The sequence below is a fragment of the Octopus bimaculoides genome, chromosome 7 (genome assembly GCF_046866305.1).
Source record: "Octopus bimaculoides isolate indiv1 chromosome 7, ASM4686630v1, whole genome shotgun sequence".
Taxonomy (NCBI): domain Eukaryota; kingdom Metazoa; phylum Mollusca; class Cephalopoda; order Octopoda; family Octopodidae; genus Octopus; species Octopus bimaculoides.
Window position 1 is genome coordinate 13,490,048 of NC_142934.1, and position 18,477 is coordinate 13,508,524.

Sequence of the window (18,477 nt, forward strand, 5' to 3'; positions counted from 1 at the left end):
TCTTCATAACTCCAGATAGGCTAGAATGCAGAGTCTGTGTGCTATATATAGAAAAGGAATACTGATAAAAAAAAACTGGTATTAATGACTTAATGTACACATGCATTGTGACATTGGTAGACATGAATTATGTGAGCATTAAATTCAGTTAAGAGAACAAATGCCACTGATATTACTGGTATTTTTTCCAAGTAATGCAAATGAATGCGATTGTCAGCATTTCTTGTAACTGGGCTTTATACTCATGTAACTGATGTCTGCCAATCTCACAAAATACATGTACATTATGGTGAGTCCACGAGGAGCATAGAACCGTGTTCCTGGTTTCTCTGGCATATATACTCCTCTCAAGGTGGGATGCCAGTCTGTTGCAGGTTTACTCATTTTTAGCAGCTGAGCAAACTGGAGCAACATGAAATAAAGTGTTTTGCTCAAGAGCACAGTGCATCACCTATTCCTGGAATCGAAACCACAATCTTACGATCACGAGTCGAACACCCTAACCACTAAGCTATGCGCCTCCACCTACATTATGCAAGGCATTAATACCAACTATGTTTTTCTGTTTCTTTTCTCTCTGTATATACAGGTACACACACACAAATGAAGTAACCAATTAAAAAAGAAAACAAACAAACCAAAAGAAAAAGAAGAAAAAAATCCAACAAAATCAGATTAAAATTCATAGAAAAAATTTCCAACAAAATATAAAAAAAAGAAAATGGAAAAAGATGAATAAGCAAATGAAAGGATTACTAATAATGTCCTTTTAGATATGGAATAGTAAAATACACTGGATTTATAATGGAGATTGAATTAATTGAAAGATTAAGCAGCTGTAGTAATAAAAACAATTTTTAAAACTTCTCTAAGCATCAATGATTTAAAAGTTCCATGCTATTATTATTAATAATAATAATATTAATGATGATAATGGTTTCAAATTTTGGCATAAGGCCAGTAATTTCAAGGGAGGGATAAGTCTATTACATCAACCCCAGTGCTCAACTGGTATTTATTGTATGGACCCTGTAAGAAGGTAGAGTCAACCTCTGTGGGATTTGAACTCAGAATGTAAAGACAGACAAAATACCATTAAGCATTTTGTCCAGTGTGCTAACAATTCTGCCAACTCATCACTCTAATAATAATAATAATAATAATAATAATAATAATAATAATGGTTTCAAATGTTGGTGCAAGGCTAGCAATTTTAAGGGGAGAGGGTTAGTTGATGCCTCAACTCCAGTATGTGACACTTATTTTTATCGACCCCTGAAAGGATGAAAGGCAAAGTTGACCTGGGTGGCATTTGAAAGCAGGACATACAGAGGTGAATAAAATGCCACTAAGTATTTCACATCTGCACTAAAAATTCTGTTAGCTTGCCATCTTTTAATGATAATAATAACAATCCTTTCTACTGGAAGCACAAGGCCTCAAATTTGGGGGGGGGGAAGGGATTATAAGTCAATTACATCGACCCCCCCCCCCCCCAGTACGTAACTGGTGCTAATTTTATCAACCCCGAAAGGATGAAAGGCAAAGTTGACCTCGGTGGAATTTGAACTCAGAACATAACAACAGACAAAATACTGCTAAGCATTTTGCCCGGCGTCCTAACAATTCTGCCAGTTCGCCACCTTTTTGATAATAATAATAATAATAATAATAAATAATTATATAAATAACTTCTTACATAGGCACAGTGCCTCAAATTTGAGGAAGAGGAGGAGAGACTAGTGAACTATATATCAATTCCAGTATTTCACTGGTACCTTATTTTACTGACGTGACCCCCACCCCTGCCAAAAGGATGAAAGCCAAAGCTGATTTTGGTGCAATTTGAATTCAGAAGCATGAAAAATGCTGGAAGAAAATACCACAAGGCATTTCATCTGATAATAATAATAATAATAATAATAATAAATATTAGGCACAAGGCCAGCTATTCTGAAGGGAGGGAAGAGGGGTTTGGTCAATTGCATCGACCCCCAGTACCTGACTGGTATTTATTTTATTTCCCCGCCATTTGCAGAGGGAAGAAAAGTGAACCTGATCAAGGAAGGGTTTGAATGTAAAAGCCAGAAGATATACTGCAAGGCATTTTTGTCTGATGCTGCAACGATCCAGCCAGCTTGCTGCCTTAATAATAATAATAATAAATGGTTTAAAATTTTGGCACAAAGCCAGCAATTTTTGGGAGGTGGATAAGTTGATACACTAACCCCAGTGTTCAAACTGGTACTTATTTATCGACCCCCACCCCCAAAGGATGAAGGCAAAGTCAACCTCGGCAGCATTTGAACTCAAAATGTAAAGATAAATGAAATGCCACTAAGCATTTTATCTGGTGCATTAATGACTTTGCCAGCTCACTGCCTTTATATAATAATAATAATAATAATAATGATAATAAGAGTCCTTTCTACTACAGGCACAAGGCCTGAAATTTTGGGGGGAGGGTGGTCAGTCGATTAGATCGACCCCAGTACACAACTGGTACTTAATTTATCGACCTCCAAAAGGATGAAATGCAAAGTCGACCTTGACAGCATTTGAACTCAGAACATAAAGACAGAAAAAATACTGCTAAGCATTTTGTCCAGTGTGCTAAAGATTCTGCTAGCTTGCTGCCTTATAATAATAATAATGATAAATTTAATATTAGTTGTAATTACAACATCTTTCTGTTTTATTATTACTATTATCATTATTTTAATTATTAATTAACAAGACTAGAAAACAAAGTATGTTAAAGTAGGTTTTGAATGGTTTTGATACAGGTAGGTAGGTTTTCATTTTGTTTTGTTGCTGTTATTTTTCATCTCCATTTTATTTATTTATTATTATTTTTTTTTTTCGCTGCTGCTAGTCACATAAACTACACGTTTCTCTGATAAAAGGTAAATGAGAGCAAAAAAGGGGGGGGGGGCGGAGGAAGAGGAGAGAATGAGTGATGGCAGAAGAAGAAGAAAATAGAAGGGAAAAAAAAGGTAAAAGTAAACAGAAGGGACAGCCTATATATTTGATGTTGGGATTCATTCTGTCTCCTCTTGGAATGTTCCTTTGTTCATTAAAAGGAAGAGAGGTGGAAATTTCTGGAAATGAAAAAAAAAAAAAAGTAAAAAAAAAAGGTTGTTGTTGGTGGTGGTGGTGTTGTTGCATTGCCTGTTATGTTTACTGGGTGTTGAATAACGTTATATGTAATGCTTAGGGTATTGGATTTCCAGATTGTTGTTGTTGCTGTTGTTGTTGTCGATAACTGATTGAATTTATTGAAAGAGTAACGTTTCAAATGTAATGGGTTTTTTTTTTCTTTTTTTTTTTTTTTCCATTTTTTTTCGGTGCTGAAATGAGTCTAGTTTACAATTCTCTAACAGTGCATATTTACTTCACAAGAGCTAAAAAACAACAAAGTCACATGTAGCAGTGACTAAACTAATACAGCAAAGTAAGTCTAGATGGATTTTTTTTTTTTGTTTCAAAGAAATCATTTTTTTTTTTGTTTTTGAAATGTTTTTAAAGTTTTTAAAAGGTATCTAATAATACTTTTGTCATTATAAACTGGCGATCAGGATCTGCTAGGTACATGATGATGGGTTTCAAATCCCTTCAAAAAGTACTCTATAATACACTATACACACCCCCATTCCAATTCAACTGTCTGAAAAGTTCTTTTGTTCTTTTTTAAATATTATTATTATCATTATTATTTTGTAGTTCTTTTTCTTCTTTTATTTTTCCAGTTTTATTTCATGGAATAGTTGTGATATAACCATTTTTGTTTGTTTGCTTGTTATATTTATCTCTCTCTTTTTCTTTTTTTTTTTTATCACGCAAATTTGCAAATACTAGTTACACGAGCTCCTCACACAATGTGCAGAAGCAATGAGGCGGTATATGAGAAGCGGGCTGCTTGGTTGTCAACACAGTTGACGAGGTCGGCCCACTATTAACAGACAAATAGACGGACAGCTATATGAGTATTTTTTTTTTGTTGTTTTCTTTGAATGCAAGAGATTTCTTTCAAGACGAATGAAATGAAATGGAAAAATTTTTTGGAAAAAAAAAAAAAAAAGATTTTCTCCATTAAATATGGACGACAACACCTGCTGTCACGTACGATAGTTAGAGCATGCATACATCCACACATACACAGACATTCGTACAACCTCCTTTGCACAGGCAAACATGCATGTATGTACAGATACATATGAATGCATACAAACATGCATGGATGCTTAAGTGCATGGTGGTCATGTTTCTTTTTCTTTTTTTATTTTATTTTTCCATTTATTTATTGTTTTTTTTATACAGTTGCTCATATAAGTACGTACATCACAGCACATCCACGTTGCAATATAGAAAAAATGGGACAAATCAAAATTGCACTAGCTCAACTAGCGAAATGGGTCACTTAGCAGACGGACCTTACTGCCTTATCGGACCCTGGAATTAGTGATGTGGCACAACGGGAGGAGAGAAAAAAAAAAAGGGGGGGAAAAAAAAAAGATGTTGGTATTATTTGTTGACTGCTTCCAGAAATGAGAGAAGTTGTTGTTGTTGTTGTTTAATCAATCAGTTTTGGAACAGTCCCAGCAATTTTGACTTGAAGCAGTGTTGGTTGGAGGGTGAGATGCCAGTATGGCAAAGATATGGGGTTTTATAGGCACTGCCCTGATTATTTACCCACAGACTGACCAGAGGTCAACTTGCTGTTGACAGCAGGATTAAAAGTGGGTGCATGTTTTCTTTTCACCAACATGTAGGCCATCACCACCACATTGGACACAGCAGTTTCAGGTTGGAAAAAAGACAGTCTGTGACCCTGCATGCAGATCGGCTACTGTCTAAAAACCTAGCATGAATAAACCGTAATAAGTACACATAGATATGATCAGTAGTTGCGCATATTTTCTGTGGTCCGGCGAGACATTGACGAAGGATCAGGTCCTCGCCGGGTCCGCTGGGGTGACTGTTGCTGTCCTGCAAATGATTCCCCTGTTGTTGTTGTAGTAGTAGTAGTAGTAGTTGTTGTCGTAGTGGTGCTTGTTGATGCTGGTGTTGCCGACTCAACAGTTTCTTCTGTGGAACCTTCACGGCCTTTTGTATCCTTAGTTTTGAATTTTTTACGCCAAGATGGAGCACGTCTGAATTTCCCACCTTCGCCCTGGATTCAAAAATGGAACAGGAAAAAAAAAAAAAAAAAAAAAAAAAAAAGAGAAAATGATATAAATTTATTAATATTTTTGCAACAAACTGAATGACAGTGTTTAAATGAAACAGATGCTGTAAAAGAAAAAAATTAAATAGATTAAAAAAATATGACAGTAGCAACAAACTAAATGTTGTAGAGAAGTGAATGACTTCGACAATGAAGAAGGAAACGGCCAGTTTCCATCTCTGATTACTAAACAAGAAGCTACATAATTAACTAGACAAATTTTCATAAACAAATAAGAAATAAAAGTTCCTTGGGTTTGTCATTTTTTTATATTTAGAAGATCACTGAAGATAGCAATGCAACATGTGAACAGACAAATTTATTTTGAAAAAGAATGTAAGGAGCTCTGTTACCAAGTGGTGAGAAAACACCTATGGTTAAGTACACTATCAAAATATTTGACAAAGAAAATTGATTCCAACTAAGATAGTAAATATATATGTAAAAGGAAGAGAAAGAGTTTCTGTCTAATAACACACACACAAACACAAATTATATAGAAAGGAAAATAATCTTAAAGACATTCAAAAGATAGCCTGCCAGCTAAATTAGTTGGAAGGTAACAATATAATAAACAGGAGACTTTTGATTGATTGAGAGAGAGAGAGAGAGAGAGAGAGAGAGAGAAAGAGAGAGAGATAGAGAGAGAGGGAGAGGCAGTGGTTAGGTAGGAGTGAGTAAGCCTCATCATTTTCTAATTTCTAAAACCTAAATTAATCAATCACTGTACCAAATTTACCCCAGTTCAACATGTCACTGTGAATTACCATTTCCATAGCTTTGTTTTGTACCCCCCCCCCCCCCCACACACACACACATACACTGCACTCCCAAGAACCCTGAAGATCCTTCCAAGAGCTTTCTGATTTACAGAGTGCATCAGAAAAGTCTCCCCTATTTTACATGGCTATTGTTGTGGCACTAGTGAAGTTAGGCAAATGGCAATGGTGTCTGCATGTAGCTAATGTTTTACCATTTTCTTTTACAGTTACTATCATGGCTTGAACCAGTATGCCCTGTGTTTGCTGTTGAAACATTTATCAAGAATAATAAATGTGAGCAGTCTCTTTTTGCAGCACTTTAAACTTTCAGAACAGGTGGACAGAGTTTCAAATGGATTGAGATTTGATTAAGATACTAATTATTTCCTTTTGCATTTAAACCAGCAATATCCAACCCAAATACTTTACTTTGTTTTATGTTCAAACTGGCCAGATCCAACCTCTTACACCTACCCTACAATGTCATTCTAAAAATAAACAGTCACATTATCAAAATCTCAAAGCTATGAGGTAATGCATGACTAATTCAAAACAATGTGAATAAATAGCTGTTACGTTTGACAGAGTAATTTGAATGCAAAAGGGTTTACAAAAGGGTTTAAGTGAGTTTCCTTACATCTCCCAGTCACCTGTAGTCTTATTTTATTTCCTTTTTCAAAAGGTGAATGAATTTTTGAAGCTAGATATTATACAATTCAATGCAGAGCCTGAACCATCTACACTGAATTCAATATCATTTACTTTCCAAATATTCTTTACCTTTTACTCACCACAACCTCTAATTTGATAAAATTATCTCACTATTCCCCTATCAAGGCAGTAAACTTAACAGCTTTCCAAAAAAGCTTTCCATTTCTTCAAGTCAGCTAAATGGTCACAATTTTGTAAAAACACTTCTTACCAATAGCTGTAAATATTCTTCACTTCTAACCAATATAATCTCCTGAAGTATGTTCTACTACATCACATTCCATATTGAAATCCTATGACACCCAACACTCCAAAACCCCAAGAGCTTCACTCGCAGCTAAAAGAGTGAAGAACACTGCTTACAACATTTGGAATGAGTTACATTCCATCTCAAGCTAAGAGGCATTCACATGAGCTGAGACAGGAGCCTCCATGCAGTGGCTTACTCTGCTATATTTGCCCGAGAAATCTTCTTTAGATTTTATTTCATGATCTTAAGAGACATTTACTCACTACCATAACAACCATCAGGGAAACAAAGAATGCTTTTATTCATTGTATGCAAACTCACTCTCTCTCTCTCACACACACACACACACATGGCATGAGAATCTCCAAGATAAGCTCCCCACCTATGGTCTCCATCCATCTCTTATTTCTCCGATCAGAAATTTCCTGTTGATTGCTGTCTATGTGTATGCTCTCTCTCTCTCACCCCACTCCAACCTATTCTATCAAATTTACTGCTCCATAAGGTTGTTTACTACACTCATAGTTATATAACAGACACATATACACACGAATCCACTCTTCGTCCTTAAATAACCTGCAGTACCTAGACAGACATCTTATGCTAAACACTGCACAAATTACCTAGATATGTCAAACATTGATAATTTTCATGAATACAGACTCCCCAACAGCATCCTCCAATAGGGATAAGACAAGCTAATCTACTTTGATAGAACCAAAACATAATCACCATACAGAGCAAGGAAACCATTTTGAATTATACTAACCGTTTGCATGCATAGCATACAACTAAAACTTGTAAGGTGATTACAAATGCTAGAGGCTTTCTAATGATGCCAAACTCACAAGGGCCTTTCTGAAGATCACACACATATAACACTGTCAAAAGTGCATCTTAAAAACTAGACTTTCTCTTTCGAGTGAGACAATACTTTAGTGGCCAAATCTTAGCACAGCTCCTGTATCTAAGATGGTGATGTGGTTACACTCAAAGACTAAATCCAAAACAAAAAGCAATTCGGCTGATTGGTAACAATACATTCGACAATAAAGGTGCTTTTTCAAGGTGACACATTCGTAGGGGTGGAGCATAGTTGATTGAATTGACTCCTGTAAATGACAGGTTAGCAATTTTATTGACTCTGCAGAGATGAAAGATAAATTTGACTGTAACAGGGTTTCAACCCAGAACATAAGGAAAGAAAATCTCGTATTATACTGTCTCTGCCACTCCTCTGTTTAATGATAAGAATTTTTTTTCAAATTCAAGCACAAGGCCAGCAAATTTTAAGGGTGAGGGAGCAGCTAGTCAATTCATCAAACCTAGCACTTAACAGGTACTTTCATTGATGTTTGGCAGGATTTGAACTCAGAATGTAACAAGGCATTTTGTCTGATGCTCTAATGACTCGGCTAATACACTGCCCTCTGTTCAATAATGATGGTTTCTTTCATAAATACAAGATTGCAAATTTTTTTTTTTTAGTTGAGTCAATTATATTGATGCCAGTATTTGAGAGGTAATCAGTGTAGCAACCCTTGAAAGAATGAAATGCAAAACACTTTTTATTTTAATAAAGAAAATTCACAAGGTGAAATTTTAGAGAGGAATAAGCTCCAGTACATACACGCACACACATACACATACATACATACATATATACATACATAGACTGGTGCTTATTTTACTAAACCTGAAAGCATGAAAAGCCAGGTCAACCCTGGCAAGAATAATCATCATAACAACTGAATGAAAAATAAAGAGATACAGCAGCAATAGAAAGGAAAAGATCAATAACAACTTGAATATGAAATCTAAAAGAAAAGCCTTCTAAATCTACTTGTGATCATGCAAACACACACACACATACATTTAGAACAAATTAAAAAAACAAACAAACAAACAAACAACAAGTAGGAAAATTGATTTTACTAAATTCACTTTCTGAAAAAACCGCTTTTTAGTCCAGTCACCTCAAAATTCACAGAGCTGCATCTGAATTTTATTCTAAAGAAAAGCCAACTAAATTAATAAAATAAAATTAAAAAAAAAAGGTTCTAAACAAGCATAAATACTATATATGTTAACAAACATCAAAGGAAGAAGAGGGCAGAAAGAACTGAAAAAAAACCCCAAAAAAAAAAGAAAAATCATGCTTAAAACATAAACCCCCCACACATACACACTAACAGTAGAAAACAATATTCCCTAAAATATGCAATGATAATGTACTTATACAAACACACACACACACACCTTTAACCCTTTAGCATTTAAACCAGCCACATCTGGTCTAAATAGTCTACCTGTTTTATGCTCAAACCAGCCAGATCTGGCCACTCACACCTACCCTACAATGTCATTCTAAAAATAAATAATCACATCACTGAAATTTTGAAGCTATGAGATAATGCAGGATTAATTCAAAACAATGGGAATAAATAAGCATTACATTTGACAGTTGTCTGAATGCTTAAGGGTTAACTACGTAACTACACACAAGTAAAAATAAAGAGACCAGCATCGTCCATGCATAAACTGTTTGGCATGCCTCGTTAACTTTGACCAAAAATAATAATGAAATAAAACAAAAATAAAAACATAAAACTGAAAAAAAGTTGCTAAACTAAACATCAAACTATTTACTACAAATCCTACACCAGAAACACTGATCTAGATTATTTAGCATTGTCTCAGACTAACTATAGATTACACACACAAACAAACAAAAATTGAAATTTTAAAACAAAGGGGAAAAAAGTTAAAGGGGGGGGGGGGTTAAAAAAAATCAAAATAAGAAAAAGAATAAAATTTTTTTTAAATGTTTGCCAGGATATGTATGGGGTGTTGAAGAGATTGTTAGTGAACGAGGTGTGTAATACTTAAAACAATAAAACTATTAGACAAATTAACTTAAAACACACACACACACACACACACACACACAGAGAAAAAAAATGAAATTAAAAATAAAAAACAACAAAAAAAAAAAGTAAAATAAGAGGAAGAAATGTATTGAAATGAAGCAGTTGTAAAATATTTGTGAGGCAGTTGAGATATGAGATTGTGAAGACAGATAATAATTGAAAGAGATATGGTGAATTCAGGAAAATAGTGAATGGTCAGCAGTGACTGTTTGGAATAAAAATGACCTTGTGACATGTGGAATAAATGAAATATCTATGGGGTGAGAATATATTTGAACAAACACATTGGGAAAGAATAAGGATGATTTTGAAGAATAGTTTCATGAGCAGCATGATAATGTTGGATGGGGGTGAGAATTTTGCTATTTTTTAAACCAGAAAAGAAAAAAAAAATTTTTTTAATGAATTAACTTCCTTAAAGAGACAATTTATATTAAAATTTAAAAAAACCCCCAAATAAACAAGAAAATGATTTCATCTATTTTGCTTCCTTTCACCTTGACAACTGGAAGAAAAAAAACCAACACCCACCTCTTTCTGAGACAGTATATAAGTGAGGTAAATGTTAAGAATTATTGGAACTCTGTTAGTTTTTAGTTGAAGTTAGTTACACCACACACATTTTCAAAGATCCCAGTGCCATGTTTTTTTCCCAGCCAGGATGCTGTGAAACTACTTAAAACACTTAACCATAGTAATAGTCTAGAGAACAATTATGAAATAAAAAATAATTTTGAAAAATCACAAAAGTAACGTAAATTGAGAAAGAGTACCACAGATGAAAACATGACTTTGACATAGAAACAAAATGTTTACACAAAAACACTGGTCAAGTGGAATTGAATGGTATTCTTGCTATCTTGCTACATGTTTTTGGAGTGGCATCAAAGATTAAATGAATTCCAATAGCCTTCAAGCTAATTGATTTCTATTAATCTGTGAAAAAAACAGACAACCATAAATGATTCATTAAAAAAGAAATAATAAAGCTGAAGAGTAATTACAAACTTTATAACACTTCACTAAGTTATCCTCACATCTCCAATAATTCATGGAACATTAAGCCAAGCAGGGGGGGGGGGGGGCAAGCTTTCTTAAGTGGGTCATACGAGACATGGCTTGACATCAGGTGGGTCATATTACTAAAAAAAAATTCAAGGTAATTCAGAAAGTTCTATAAGCTATGGTTTGTCTAGGACTGTACTTAGCTATTCTCACATCAATTCTTCATTGAAAACCAAGCCAAGCTTAAGAAGGGGATTGCATAAGACATGGATTGTCATCAAGTGAGAGAGAGAGAGAGAGAAAGAGAGAAAGAGAGAGAGAGAGAGAAAGAGAGAGAGAGAGAGAGAAAGAGAAAGAGTACAAGATCAAGGGATCTTGATTTTGATTCTTCTTAACACTCTTTAGGAATTTTTTGACATTGTTGAAATTTTGTACCTTCTCATATGGGACAAAACTGGCTATGTGGTTAAGAAGCTAGTTTTGCAACCAGATGCTTTCGGGTTCAGTACCACTGCGCTGTACCTTGGGTGTCCTCTACTATAGCCCTGGACCAATCATTAAAGTACCACTCTAGGGAAACACTGTATCCTTAATATAATTCTCAGGCAGAACCAAAGGCTATACCTTTGAATTATAGGTCCAACCTATTAAATGAGCTTTTATACAGTTTCCATGTATCCAATTTTCCCCACAAGATTTGGGTATATCTAAGGTTATAGAAAATGTATTTGTTCACATTGCCATGCAGTGGGGTCAAACCCAGTCCCTTGAGGTTGTAAAGTAAACTTTTTAATCATTTAGCTGTACTGTATCTATACAAACATTGACACACACACAGAGTACCATTCTTAACCTTTAGCATGTTGTAGGTGCATCATGTTGCTGTACGAGTTTTCTCCCATCTCAATGTGGTACAATGTACTTACAGCTACAGGGGAGAAAATTCACACGGCGACATGATGTGCCTCAGCATGCTAAAGGTTAAAAAGGAAATACAGATGTTAAAATATTACAGAATTTTAGAAAATATGGTGGTAAAATGTCAAATATACACAGCTCAGCAACCTTGAACTTCCCCACTTTGATCAGTGTTTGCTCATCTTTATAATGACATACAGTGGTAAAATTTAATCAAGATAGGAAATCTGGTGCACATAACATTTAACTAGATCTAAACATCTTTAACCAGTTTGCTTTTCCACATCTTTTCTCATAATGGAATAAATTTCATGATTCCCTTTCAAAATACACACACACCTTAATTCACAGTGTATTTTTTAAAGGTGATTCCCTCAATTGTAAAAAGTTTCTTAAACTACATCTTTTGCTTAAATTTCATTCTGAAAACCTTGGTCCTGAACACCAAAATGTCTACTTAAAAAGGAAAATAAAAAAAACAAAACAAAAAACCGATCCAACATCAAAAGAAACACACCAAGAATGTCTACATGGAGACTGTTTTGAGAATGAGGCAATAAAGTCACAGGTAAAAACAGGTCTATTTAACACCAATGATATAACAGAAATCTTTGAATAAATTTAATTTTTTTTCCTATTAGAGAAAGAGCTAATGAGCTGTTGTTTATACTGAATCCACTTTGGCAGGATGGAGATAAAAAAACTCAGTTAAAACAGGAGTGTAGTATGTGCGTGCTTCAACTGAGTTCCCAAAGATAAGTGAAGAATAATATGATAAATACATCAATTTACTTAAATAAAAAGAAAAAATATCTCAACTAAAAAAAAAAAAAATGCATGGAAAACGAAAGAGATGGAAAGACATTTGTTTTACTAGATGTATAAACTGCTGACACATTCCAACTGAAAAAATGATTTTATATCGATAAAATTTCAACCTAAATTTAAAATTCTTAAAAAAGATGCAGCATTCTTTGAAAAAAAAATATGGATGAATATTTTTTCTTTCAAATTAAACTTTGAATGGGATGTTTAAAAAGTATCAAAAAAAAAAAAAGAAAGAAAGTAAAGATAATTGAGCAGAAAGAGAGAAAGAGAGACAAAAGAAGAAACAAAACAATTGAAATGTTTTCTCTCTTTTCTAAAAAAAATCTAGAATTAATAATTAAATGAATAAATTAAGCAAATAACAAAGTAAAAAAAATGACATTTTTAAAACAGATGTCAACCAACCTTCCAGTAAAAGTGACAGGAGGTGAGGAGGTCACTGTTTTAATAAATGAGGAAGAAGAAGAAATGGTCATCCAAACGAGAGATTGTTTTTCTCTACTGATGATATGAAGTCAGGTAAGCAGTTAAGGAACTACTATGGATGGACTACTCACCATTGAAGGGAGGAGGGAGTCACACTTAACACTGTATCAAAAGTCACTGGAAGTAGTTGGTAGGTCAGATCAAGTGCTCATCCCACGAGGGTGGTCCCTGTACGCTTAGCGGTAGCCTGCTGTGCACCTTGCAGAAAAAGTAGTAGCAGACTTCTAAGTGCATGGCAGAAATATATCACTTGTGACAACAGCTAGCATCATCAGTAGTGGCAGCAGAAAGATGAGGGCAACGACGATGTAGCAGGCAGCATGAGTGGCAACGATGACGAATTTGTATGCAGTACAAGAAATCTTTAGTGACAAGGGTGGTAGTGGTGGTGGGGGCATGGGGTAGAGTTTTGAGAGTGTTACAAGTGGGAGAGAGGGTTTCGAAATAAAAACAAGATGACTGGGTTGGTAGATATAAATTAATCATTTATTTGAGGAGATGAAGTTCAGATAATAGGAACAGATGAAAAAAAGAGTCATTCTCCACCAGGAGCAAATCGTGATGAAGAAAGATACAAATGACATGTCTGTTCTTTAAATGGAGATAATGGATAAAAAACTTTTAAGCTTTTTCGTTTTCTTTTACATAAGATTAATTTACTTTAATCTGAAAGGCTAGCAACACCAAATAAAGAAAACTATATTTTAGATGACAGTATTTTATTTTCTTAAAGAAATAATGTGTATCCTTTCACAGAAAACTTTTGATAATTTTGCAAGCCTATTTTAGGATTAACCGTAACAGGTTAACACTAATATGTAAAAATCATATTAGTAAACTACTTTTAGATCACAATCTAATCCATTTACTATTAATTAACCCTTTCGTTACCAACCTGGCTGAAGCTATCTGAAACTGAAACTGGCTCTGGCTCTGAGTACAAATGTCTTGTTTACATAAGTTTTGAATTAAAATCTTCCACCAAACCTTAGTCACAATTTATGTTCCTAACACTAGCTGAATGATAACTAAGTTATTTTACTAAATTCATTGTTCTATTTAAAGTAATTGAAAGAAACAGAGCATCTCAAAATAAATACAGTAACGAAAGGGTTAAATATGTCTGAACTTACAATAATCTGAAGAATGAAGGAAACTCCAAAACTTTTTAGCAGAGAAGTATTAATTGTGGAAAGCTTAGCTCCAAGAATTATGGAAGATGGACAGAAAGAAATCACTGATATAGTGAAGCCATTCCAGTTCCATTTTATCCTGGGTAACTCAAGAAAAGAGTAACTTAACTTAGAATAATATACTGTTTTAATTATTTACTAGACAATGTTCAAAGTTCATAATTGTGACATAAAATATCTCCTAAACTGTAGCATAGTTTTATATGGTACTAAAATAAAATGAAACAGTAAAACCTATTTAAACTAGGTTTACGTTTGGTAAATACTAACCACAAAAAGTTCACAGTGTGGAATAAATTTGAATACCATGAGAAGAAGAGAAGAGATTTGATGCTTCAAGAAGCCTTCAATTTTTGTTGAAGAGGAGGGCTTTGCCTGAAATATCAGTTCTCACTTTTTCCAAACTGACTTACTTCTCGATGTACCCAGTGTAAGCTATGGGCACATAAGAGGTGCAGCAATTCATGAACATTTTCGTAATTAAAATTCAGATCTTAACAAATGCTGACTCAAAATCGAAGGAATACTATTTACTATACATAGTTGATGTAAAATGAAGCTCCCAAGCCCATCATTATATATCTTGGGACAGATAGTGGTAAATTCTTAGTAAACTTTGTCTGCAATGCAATTTTGCTACCTTGATGAAACCATACTGAATACTTATGGAAAACACATGAACATCATTTATTTTCTATTTCTCCTTCCCAATAAATCCAAGGTTTTATTTCCATAAAGGAACCTTTATATATATATTCCATTTCTCAGTTTATTGCATTCTTCAAACAATTATTTATCATATCAACTTAGATATAATTTAATTTTCAAAACTTGCAATTATAGTTTAGTTTTTAAAAAGAAACCTGGTTGCTCTCTTAAGATAAGTTCTCAGATATTTTACTTTTACAGTCATTGTCAAACCAGAATGTGTTTATGTATTGTTCCGCTCAAACAAACAGTTAACAAGTTAGTTTTTTTCTTTCACACGAAAGTATATTAATCTTTTCTACTCTAGGCATAAGGCCCGAAATTTTTGGAGAGGGGGCCAGTCGATTAAATCAACCTCAGTATGCAACTGGTATTTAATTTATCGACCCTGAAAGGATGAAAGGCAAAGTCAACCTCGGCTGAATTTAAACTCAGAATGTAAAGACAGATGAAGCACCACTAAGCATTTCGCCCGGTATGCTAACGCTTCTGCCAGCTTGCAGCCTTACATAAAGTATAATAATGAAGGAATGACTAAATCTGAATGCTTTGAACATGAAAATGTACTATGAACGGAGTCACATGATACCATTTATTAACAAACAGGAAATCAAATGCTAAAATAAGGACATTGTTCACACAATTTTTGGCTATGAATAGAGACTTTAAATATAAACTCTGGGCTACAAACATTTCCATTAAGTTTATTTCTCAAATTAGGTAACAAATTTGGAGACAAAAGTAGTCAAATGAGCATTTATTTGCTCATAAATTGACCACACATTCTAATTATATCACAGTTTTAAATATTAGACTTAATATCATCTCAGGTGAATGTGTGTGGCCTAGTGTTTAGGATGTTGCACTCACAAGTGCAAGATCATAATTTCAATTCCCAGACCAAGTGGTTCATTGTGTATTCTTTAGCAAAATACTTAATCTCATGTTGCTCCAGCTCGCTCAATTGTAAATAAGTAGCCCTTTGAAGGACTGGTGTCTCATCCAGGAGGTTGTGATCTTGGTCACTTATATGTCATGGAAATTGAGTAACCAGAGCTACAAGTCCCAGGACAGTCATGTCTAGAGGACGTATATGCCAGCTTCAATAGTGTGCCTATTATTAGGAAAACTATTGAACTTATAGTTTCAAGAACTATTCAGAGCACTGTTATAAATTATGAGCTTCACATTCACACATAATTGCTATTTAAGAATCTCTTTTACAATGTTAACAGTCTAGCATATAGTAATGGTGAGAGTATTAGTTTTCATAGTTTAGTGTTTATTACAATGTACACAGAACTAGAAAGAAGACAAAAAATGCCAGGATTCCCCAAAAATTTCACCTCACCACCCTACCCTTCTATAATTTTCCATTACCTGAAACAGTTACCACTTTTTGGGTTTTTTTTTGTTTTGCTGTTTCCTACTTATTTTGACTAGGAACAGGCTGAATAATGTCTTACCTACAGATAACCAAACGTTTGGGAAAATGTTTAAATCTTAGCTTATCATTCTATCCAAGTTTGGCATTGGTAATTCCAAAAAAAAAAAAAAAAAAAAAAAAAAAAATCTAAGCAAGGACTCAGTTTAGGATGATGACAACGATAATGATGATGATGATGGTGATACAAATTTTGAATTAAGATCCAACGGGCAGAAACATGCAAGGAATAACCAGAAACTAAAAAATACACCAGCTATTCAGATTATTATTCTAGTTGATATAGCACCTGTAGTTTCTTATATGTTAAACAATTAAGAAGAGTTGAAGGTGATTTGATGGTTGTTGGCACTGAAGAATATATTTGCCTCCCATGAAATATTAGTAAACATTTGGTGTCAGACTGATTAAAATTAGAAAATCAACTCAGATATGAAACCGGCAAAGTTGAAAATTTAACTTAATTAAGGTTATTATTAGATGGTCAAATTGAATTAGTACAAACTTACTTTAGACACACATGAAAAGCAAACTATATATTCCTATTTTATACACATGCACGTGTGTGTGTGTGTATGTCTGTGTGAATTTGTGTATATATATATATATATATGTATGTACACGTATACACATCCATGTGTGTATATATCTTTATGCACACATACATACATATATATAAAGACAGACACACACACACACATACATACATGAACATATACACAGACATACATTAACATTTGAGCTAGTTAGTTGACATTTGAGCTAGTTAGTTGACATTTGAGCTAGTTAGTTGACATTTGCTATTCACACAAATGTTTTTTTTTTTACTTTATGAGACCAAACTGTAATTTGGGAGGTTTAATTAGTTAATGAATAAAAAATTTATCAGGAATCTGATGCAGACGAAGCCAAATATTGAGGTTTTTTTTTTTTTTAGTAACAGGATAAAACAAATATTTCCATGAAATATAAAAATATCTGTGAGAAATTTAAGAATTAGCCCAAGATTAATGCCATCAATTTAAATATCTATCATGTATAGTTTTCAAACTAATCTTAATTTTAAACAGGAGTTTAAATTATTGCTCAGATTTAACTATCATTTTTGATAGTTTAAACACAAGGGCCTTTATAAAAGCTATCTCAATAAATTATTTTATCAATCTAGGAGACTGATTACAAGAAATCTATATTACTGATAATCTTTATAAGATTATACTAAATATTTAGGGATTTACTAAATTAGAATATCTTATGAAATGCTTGAATTTTTATTTATCTAAAGGGTTGATATTATTTTCTATCTCTTTTTAAGCTACACAATGCAAACATTAGAACCAAATGGCTGTACTCTAACTGTTGCTGAATAAAATATGACCTTACTTTTTAGCTATTTCTCTAAGGGTTAAATTTTTTTTTAAAGCTGGCATATCAGTTATTGTAACTATGATATTCTAAATATTTTCAGATAATTTTCACTTAATTTATTGTCAGTTATTTCTTGAACTAAAACACAAGAAAATACAAACATTATAATAGCTTAATAGCTAATAGCTTATGGCCAAAATGTCACAGACATGTCACCAAAGTTAAGGAGAATTTTGTTTGAAAAGATAGCTTTTAAGAGATATATATACACACACACACACACACACATAGATATTGTGTAGTGAGGTATGTATATATGGGTATAGAAATATGCAGAAATGAAATTAGAATTTAAGGGACTGGGAGAAAAGAGTGGAAGAGAAACAAGCAAAAGACACAGCAACAAAAATTACAAAGGCCAGAAGTATCTTTAGTGATGGAAAGGTTAAATCTTGCAACCATTGTCAACAAAGTGAAAAAATATACAAAATCTCAAACAAATATACAACAACAAAACAACAACAAAAATTAATTAAAAAAATAACACACTAAAACTTCCTTAAATCTTCATACATACTAAATGGGACAGTTAAGCAAACATTAATTAATAAATATAATAAAAGCCTATCTGCCAAAATAATATATTCT

General features: G+C 33.5%; 1 protein-coding gene across 26 annotated transcripts in view; it reads right to left on the minus strand.

The window, feature by feature from the left end:
• Positions 1–3,678: 3,678 nt before the first annotated feature.
• LOC106869751 (liprin-alpha-1) overlaps positions 3,679–18,477 on the minus strand; it is a 323,446-nt gene continuing 308,647 nt past the window's right edge. For 22 of the 26 annotated variants that reach the window (XM_089354797.1, XM_089354796.1, XM_089354793.1 and 19 more), the window contains one exon: positions 3,679–5,173. In XM_089354797.1, coding sequence (XP_089210923.1) covers positions 4,901–5,173 — 273 coding nt within the window. In that variant the 3' untranslated portion in view covers positions 3,679–4,900. Of the gene's footprint in view, positions 5,174–13,187; positions 13,315–18,477 lie in introns of all 26 variants that reach the window. The other 4 variants (XR_016242521.1, XR_016242520.1, XR_016242519.1 and 1 more) reach the window with 1 other exon arrangement.